The sequence below is a fragment of the Brassica napus genome, chromosome C2 (assembly GCF_020379485.1).
Source record: "Brassica napus cultivar Da-Ae chromosome C2, Da-Ae, whole genome shotgun sequence".
Taxonomy (NCBI): domain Eukaryota; kingdom Viridiplantae; phylum Streptophyta; class Magnoliopsida; order Brassicales; family Brassicaceae; genus Brassica; species Brassica napus.
The window spans coordinates 30606156-30615219 of record NC_063445.1 but is presented as its reverse complement, the minus strand read 5'-3'; the positions used below and the strand labels follow the sequence as shown (position 1 = coordinate 30615219).

Here is a 9064-nt window from a genome sequence, read left to right as displayed (position 1 = left end):
ATGGTAGGAAAAACACACGGTCAATGTCAGATGGCCAAACAGAACCAATAGTTGACAGCTTTACAAGAGATCAATGATCGGATTGCTCAGTTGAGGAAAAGAAACAAGGCATGAGGCCAACGTCCACAGCAAGGAGAAAGGAGATTTGGAGATGCACCAGAGGTTGTCTATGTCGATCCCAAGCCACCAGATCCTTCAAGGATCAATCAACATCCAACTTCTCAAACCCATACTCATCATGTTGCTAATTCTCGGTTTGATCATAAATCTTTTGCTGATAAAATTGAACTCTTTACATTTTCAGGAGGAATAAGCTACCTAACATGGGAGAGGAACCTTGATGAATGGTTTCACTACAACAACATCCTCAAGGAAGAGAGGCTATCTTATGCCCTTGATCAACTAAAAGGTAATGCCTTTAAATGGTGGGTACAAGAAGAAGATGATAGATGGTTTTACAAGGAGACAGCTATCAAAACGTGGAGAGCTCTTAAGGAAGTCATGAGGGATGAATTTGCAGCAGAACTCACAAGTTCTAAGATCAAAAAGATATACCCTAGGAGGTATCTAACTCATGGTTCCAAAGAAAAATCAGAACCTTTTATTGTCCAAGTAAAGGCTAAGGTAAGTCCTATACTTGATAAATTTGTTTATAAATCATCTCCCACTGGTATGAGTCACTTGTCTTTGTCCAAGAATGTTAAGACAGGTCCTTAGGTTCAGAAAGACACGATCTCCCCATCCTTGTTGAGATCAAAAGTTGTCCATGATTTAAGTCCAAGATACAAGGAGATTTTAAACCCAAATAAAGAAGAGCCATCAAGCCAAGGTAAGTCTTCTAACTCTGAGGATTTGAAAAATCAGACATGTTATAGATGTCATAAGAAAGGACACTATGCTGTAGTTTGTCCTACTAAGCAAGCATTGATAGAAACATCACTAGAAGAGAAAACAGATTTATCTATGAAAAGTGATAGTTTTATTCAAACTGATTTATTGGTTCCATATTCTTGTATAATGCACTTGTCTTTGTCAAAGGGTGTTGTAACAGGACTTAAGGAGCAAGAATTTAAAGAAGAAGAACCACCAGGCGTGACTATTATGATGGACCAGAAGATTGTTTAAGAGACAATGCAGTCCATATTGCTTAAAGAAGCAAAACCAAAACAATACCAAGGTAAGGCTTTAGAATCTCAAAAGAGAATGAAAGCTGACTTGCTCTATCTTGGTGCAGATTATACAGTTTCGAAGTCGAAACCTTGTCAAGAGGGAGGGGATGATGTGGTCATCAGATCAGCAACTGAACCGGAGGTCAACCCAAAGCCCTACTCAACCAGCCAAGGCGCTAAGCAGAACACATGTGCACTAAAAATGCCGTATCTTACAAACCAGGAGGGTTTAAGTCACAAGATAAATTTTAGTGGACTCTACACTCAAGAAGGAGTCCAGCCCACTTATAATCAGTCCAAAATATTCACGGAGCAAGAAGTTATGAATTTTACAAGTCAGAGGTTTTCCAGCCCGTCCATCTGCGAGTACCCGACTTTAGAAGGAGATTTAAGCTCAAGTAAGGAGCGGCCTGAAGCAAAGCCCATCATAGGAGTCAAGAGGAGTTTATCAGATTTCCAGAAAGCCTAAGATCAGGAGAAATGGCCACGGAATTATGAATTTATGATCCAATCTCCAAAACCGGCCAATCCAGTTCTACACTTACCTCAATTGGAAGCTAACCGGTTCAATCAGCTTCAAACCAGACATTGGCGACCAGGAGATCATTTCAACCAATCAGGAGATATTCTAGGAGTCCAGGAGGAGTTCTGCAAGTTCATACCATGCACCAGCAACCATTGGATCATGAGGATCCTCATTTACTCAAACCTGCCTTATTTGGAGCAAACCGACATTAATGTCCAACAACTCTTTTCTCTTCAGATCAGGAACGAGATCAGAACCTATCAAGCACCCAGGAAGGTCCCAAGGAAGCTCTCTTATCCATTAAAACCGTCCAGGTTCAAGAAGAATCAAGTTTCTCACTTGGAGCCAAAATCCCATAAAAGGCTCCAACGGCTAGTTTTTCGATTTTGTTACTTTGCTTGATTTGTTTTCTTTTCTATTTGTTTTAGAACGTTAGAACCTTTGTCTCTGAGCCTTATATAAGCTCCTAGACGTCCATTGTAAAGAGCACCATTAAACACCAAGTTAAAAGAAAGTTTATTCAGTTTTATCAAAGTTGTTCTTTGTATAAAATAACGGTCTTTAGGATTCAAAGAGAGATTCTTTGTTGTCTTATTGATTTCGTGAGTCTAGTTTGTTTGTGCAAATCAAACAAGCTCAGTACACAGATTGAGATAGTCAATCACTTCGATCCATCATTCCATCAGATTGAGAGATTCAATCAAACTTTCCTCCGCAAATCCACTTCAGTTCATCATCTAATCAAGCTGAGAGTGATACACATCCAGCAGCTTGATTCCATCCTATCCTTTGTTTATTTATCTTGTTTTATTATCATTATCATCATCATTTCATTCGTTTTCATATTTGTTTATGTTTGCATCATAAAAACTCTAAACTCATAAAAATCGGTTCTCTTTGTTTTTTTTCAGGTTTAAACCTTGGTTCCACCATTTTTATCAATTCGTGGGTTACCCCCCTGTGCCTACAACACTCATCGAGAGATTATAATTGTAATAGTTTGTCGGAGAGTAATTGTTGAGAGATGAATAACCTTGACGATTTATGATAGTTTTTACAAGTTTGTTACTCATTTTTTATTACAAATTTTAAAATATTTAGATTAATTTGGGATTAAAATTTTAAAATATTACTAGCATATATTTAATTGGGATTGTTTTTACTTGAGGTTGTTCTTTTACATATATGAAAAATACAGTTCTAAAATGTTCAAATGAAATGTGTAAAAAGGTGTCTCTACCACATCTTATCCATCAAAATATGGCAACCATCTTATTCATGAATATATGTCTTCAATGTAAAATATGTCAACCCAATCGACCATATTTTATTTTCTAATGTTTGGCACACAAAATATGATGAATATTATGTTTAAAACTTAAAATTATATTTGTATAAATCATTCTATCTTGTTAAATGAACACATATATTAGATCAGAGGCGGGTCCATCAAAGACAATGAAATGTCACCAGACACCCCTTAAATCTTATTAAATATTTTTTCGTGTAAAAATGAGCAAAACTTTTATCGGCATTTATGGTAAAATTCATGTTTTGACCCCTTCCCTCCCCCATTAACCCACGATCCCATCATGACACCTTAATTTTTGTATTCAAATTTTTGAATTCAAAATTTTAAAATAATTTCTGGGTCCGCCACCGTTAGATCGGTATATACATATCATAACTTTTAGAACTTTTTATATACTCCCTCTGTTTTTATTTGTAAGTAGTTTTAGTTAAAAGTGAATATTAAGAAAATTTTTATTTTTGAAAAAATAGCATTTAATACATAAATTCAACCAATAATAAAAAAAAAGAATTATTTGATTGGTCACACAGCATATAATAAATGTAAAAAATCATTTGGATTATGTAAACATCTTACACTGTGAAACAAACATTTTTTGCTAAAACTACTTACGTATCAAAACAGAGGGAGAGGGAGTACTCTGTTATCGCAGCTTGTTTACCAAATAATGTTCATAATAAATTGTATGTTCTAATAAAGTAATAATGATATAGTATAGACTATTTAATATGAGTTGCAGATACAATTTTCAATTAAGTGGTTGTGATGTATGTGATTAAATATAAAGAAAAAAATTGTTCAGAAACAAGGTACTATGTCCGCAGTGCCAGTCTAATGTTTTATAGTGCACTAAGCTAAATTTTAAAATATGTCCTTGTACGTATTTTATCAAGATCATAAAAAATGAAAAAAATCATTTAAAATACAATTTCCATAAAATGTTTATATAAAAACTAGTTATATAGAACAATTAGTATTGAAATGTAGTTCATATCTCGAGATTTTTTTTGGAATATCATCCATTAAACTCATATAGTCAAATCTTTTAATCATAGTTGTTTCAATTGATAACATAGCCAACTCATTTAACATATTTTGTGATATGGTAGTCCACAAATAATTCTTTATCAGCTTTAACTTCGAAAAAATTCTTTCAAATATAGCGACCGATACCAAAAATGGTCAACAATATCCGATAAACAATTTATGGGTAATGATAACAATCCTCCATTTCTTTCAAAACATCAAACACTTCAATAGACTTTGGAATTTTTACATGTATTGATTTTCGGAAAAATCTCTAGTTCCATAAATAAATGATCACAAATTATGTCAATGCGTTAAGAATCCAGCACGGTTTTCAAGTTTCTATAAAATATTGACATCAACAAACTAGTCACGTACCTTGTTATAACAAAAATGATGAAGACAGAAAAAGTATGGGTAAAGGAAAAAGTGATGCATGAATTAAAATGATAAAATGAAACAAAGGAAAAACTGTTTTATGGCTAACTTTTATCTAAGGTTTTAACTATATTTTTTTTTGTCAAAAACTATATTTTAAAATATAAATTATTATTTAAGTATAAATAATATATTTAATTTCAACAAATTTATTAATATTGTTGAGAAGTCATAAACGTTATTCTAACTAATAATGCCCAATAATTAATATTTAGCTAAGAGACCCTACAACTTTTAATTGTTTATAAATACTAACAAAAAAAATGTATCCTCTTAATTTAGATGCCCTAGTCGGACTTAAGCCTAAAATAAATACGTAGTTTAAGCTTCTCTCTCTTAGCTCTGTTCCCTCTCTAAAATCTTACACAGAGGAGAGAGAAAGCTTTGTTTCTTGGTCCACCGGATCTTTTCCGGTCTAGTTTCCCGTTCATCGGGCTTTGTTTCTGGGAAGAAGAAGCTTCTCCAGTTCTTCTTCACCGGCTTTCGTGATGGTTTGAGTTTGATGTCGTGATGTGAAGTTCTTGGGGGCGGTGTGATTTTGCCATCGAATCTCCTAAACCTTCAATACAGTTGTTGGAGGTGGTTTTTCAGTGGTTGTGATTGAGGAACCGGTAGATCCCGGTGGCGAGTGTTCTGTTTGGTCAGGTGGTGACTAGTAAGTCGGAGAAGATGACGGAGGATGGTGTTCCTGGTGTGACGCCGGTGTGGTTCGCTGGGTTCCGGTGCACCGTCGATTTGGTCTCCGACGTAGAATCTCGAGATGGCTGAAGTGGTGGAGGTGAAACGACGTGTGGGTCACGATGTTGTGATCGGGTGACACGTGGGCGTCCATACGCTCATGCGGGACGCGTGACGATTGGTGGAGCGGTTTGGTTTAGCTGCGATTGGTGGAGTGGTCGGTTTAGTGGGTTGGGCTCAAGACCCATTTCATTTTTTTCTCTTTGTGTTTGATTTTTTTTGGATAATGTATGTGGACTCTCTTTTTTGGGTCTGGTCCCTTAATAAAAACTAATAGATGGAAAAAAAAAAAAAAGATGCCCTAGTCAATGGTTGAGTGAGTGGTTTGTTCTCTGGGCGGGCTTTGTATGTCCATTCATTTATTTATGAGCTTCATAAAATTTATTGAGTAAGAAAATACAAATATATGTGTCTCAAATCTAAGCTGTTTAATGTTTTTTTTTTGTGTGTAAACAACTCTAAAACGATCTCAACATTCATACAAAAAAACTCTAAAACGTAAGAAATAAGAATAATGTGTCTCATTTATCTCTCTTCAAACCATTGTGAACTTTCGACATTACGATCAACAGTCCTGCAGCAACTGATGTTTTTAAAATTTAAAATTATTCATGGATAACATATGTATTCCATTTCAATTTTTAAAATATGCATCAATATATAAAGAAAAAGTAAGTAGATAGAAAGATATAGTGATTGTCATTTAGCACCATAGTTGATGATCCTCTGTCACATACTCGATACATGGGACACTGTTGTATTATTCTTTACCTTTTAAGAATAACAACAAAGCACATGCAACTTTGATTACAAAAAGTATATATATAAGTAGTGTGTTTGAGATTGTTTAAAAATCCGATAAGATATCATAGTTTCCGCACTCAAGTCTTGTATATATGAAAAAAGAGTTGTATATATGAACTTAAACAATTCTATGTTTATTGCCAAAAAAACTCCTAGTTTCATCCAGTTTAAAATAGGATTCAGTACTTGAAAGGAAAGATGATTTCAAACAATAAATTTTATGAAAATACTTGTTTCTCAAAAAGAAAAAAAACTTGCTAGTTAATCATTTATAAGTAAGAAAATATATTCATCATTACGTTGTACATTTGTAGTAAGAAAAATAAAAATATTTTACCAGTATAGCAAGGCCTGACCGTTTGGATCTCCAGATCGAATTCCAACCGGTTCTTTTCGGATCGTGGTCTTTCAGATCCTAAATATTTGGACCCAATAGGTACTTATAAATTTTCGGTTTGGATTTGAGTCGGTTCTTCTCGGGTCCAGATCGGTTCAGATCTATAATTAAAATACTTATAAAATATCCGTACTTTTTGGGTCCATATCGAATCCGGATCGGATTTAGGTATTTAAGACTTGAAAAGGACACGACATACCCAAACTCCATTAAATTTAGTCCATATTTGTCATATATATCTAAAATTTTACAAAATAACTTAAATTAATAACAAATATTGTTAACAAAAGATATTTTAACTAAATCATAAAATAATATATATAAAATAGAACACAAAAAATCATAATTTTGGATATACATGTTTTTAAGTTGGGTACAAGTCGGTTCTTCCCGGATCAGATCTATTTGGATCGGTTCTTTTCGGGTCTGGGTCTATTCGGATCGGTATCTTTCGGTTATGGTTCTTTCGGGTAAAAGAAATTTGGACTCAAAAGGTATATATAAATTTTCAGTTCGTTTCTGGATCAGATATTTTCGGATCGGTTTCCGTTCGCATTTTCGGATTCTCATTAAAATGCTTAGGCCTATAGCAGAATGTAGCACACGTGCGAGCCGGCGAGAGCGCGTAATCTCCGCGCGTAAAAAAGTTGACATTTTCATAAAAGTGATCTGTCAACCTTTTGGGTCCCCCACCTTAGAACTCTTTCTCTAGCTTTCTCCTTTCTGTCAACCATCCGACGGTCAAATCTGAACATCTAGGTTTTCTTAGTGTCCCGGCTCATCGGACGGTCGAGATTTTCAAGACCCAGTCAGGTCCATAAGCCACGTGAAACCGTAAGGGAACAGTTTCTTTTAAAGAAACGCTACAAGTGGGCTGCACTGAGCCTGAGATTTTTATCCGAGATCCGGATTCGATCTGAGATTCGATCCGGATCCGGATAGTAAAATGTTGGATCCATCAAAGCCGGATCCGGATATCTTTATTTTTTAGTCCGGATATCCGGATCCGTAAGTTTTATTAATAACTATTTCAAAAATAGTAATATCTATATATAAAAATTAATTTTATTTAATATATTTTTATTTTTATAATAGTATATATAAATTGTATGTAAATTTTGTAATATTATACATAGAAATAATTAAAAACATTATATATTTTTTTTATTTTTAAATTATTTTTAATATTTTATATATATTACTATTATTTTTTATTTATTTTAATGATCCAAATCCAGATCCGGATATCCACCGGATATTACAATTTTTAGAAGAATATCCGACACCCGGATATCCGAGAACTCGGATCCGGATAAAAATAGTAAAATTATGGATCCGCCGGATAAGGATCCGAATCCGGATACCTTAAAATTGTCCGGATATCCGATCCGTTCCAGTCTAGGCTTCACGAGGCACCGTACCAGAGCGCGTGGATCCACGCATTTCCTAAATTTAAATACTCCCTCTGGATTTAAATATAAGATGTTTAAGGTTTTACACACATATTAAGAAACAATAAATACAATATTTTAGTTGTTACTTTTTGATTATATCAATAAAGTTTCACTACTCATAATTTTACTTTTTAATTTATATTTAAATTTTAAAAATAAATGCATTAATTATATCTCAAAACATCATACATTTGTATACAAGATAAAAATATAGAACATCTTACGTTCGTATCCGGAGGGAGCAGTATTAATGGGCCATAAGTCTTAAAACGTTACTAAAATCAAGATAGAGTATTGATTTAAACATTGTGTGTCAAGTGTCAACTAATGTGATTTTGTTGGTAGTTCGACAACTCACAAGTTAAGTCGGTAAACAGCAATCAATGGGCCATAAGTCTTAAAACGCTGGGCTTAAAGATACAACTTTGGTTGCTGGTTGTGAGCTTGAAAAAATCATCAAAAATCAACTATTCCATTGATACCATGAAATGACCGGCATCAGAAAAAATAAAAATAACTCTATTGGTTACCCATCAACGATTAAAAACGATGATTAATTTTTTAAAGACTACGGATCTGACTACCGGAACCTCGATGTATTGAGTGAACGAAGCTAGTCTAGCCAAATATGATTAAAATACATTTTGGTTGAATCAAACTTGTAATTGACGCCGTGATTTGTGGTTTGTAAATAAATCTTAAATACTTTAAAATAAAAAGAAAGCTTTGGTTGTTATCACTCTCCTCTGAAATTTCAACCTTTTTCTCTCACGCCATGTTTTTACTTCCTCTCTTATTTTCCCAAGTCTTCAAATTTTATTTTTTGAACTCTAGTAAAACATTCTTGTGTACATATCCTCTAACAGGAGTCCTAGCTAAGTGCAATCAGCTGGGCAGAGGCAAAACTTGGTCTTCTAAAGAAACTTTTGGAAAAGAAGATAGATAGACTATAGGTTTATCTCTCTGTTCTTGCGTTTGATATTCTCTGTTTCAAACACAAGAACAGATCTCATGTCAGATTGAGATGACAAAAGCGAGTGAGAGAACTTGAGATGGTAACTGAAGAGAGTGAGAATAGAGCTCTAAGGGATATAAAAGTTTCAAAGACTTGCAGTACTAATCTTGGATCATGTAGGCTGGAACTCCTTTTTTTTTTGGCATGCCAGATTCTAATATGGAAGATAAGAAGGGTGAGGATAA

General features: G+C 34.1%; 1 protein-coding gene across 1 annotated transcript; it reads left to right on the top strand.

Moving 5' to 3' along the window:
- On the top strand, nt 1–2360 carry LOC125582332. Its single transcript, XM_048748973.1, has 2 exons — nt 1–25; nt 116–2360. The coding sequence occupies exons 1-2, from the start codon at nt 1–3 to the stop codon at nt 715–717; spliced, it is 627 nt and encodes a 208-aa protein (XP_048604930.1). The 3' UTR covers nt 718–2360.
- The last annotated feature ends 6704 nt before the right edge of the window (nt 2361–9064 follow it).

What these genes read in the sequence shown, in the direction of transcription:
- LOC125582332 (XM_048748973.1), top strand. Translation starts at nt 1, where the DNA reads ATGGTAGGAAAAACACACGGTCAAT. An exon ending in AGGAAAAACACACGGTCAAT is followed by an intron (nt 26 to 115) that starts GTCAGATGGCCA and finishes ACAAGGCATGAG; the next exon opens with GCCAACGTCCACAGCAAGGA.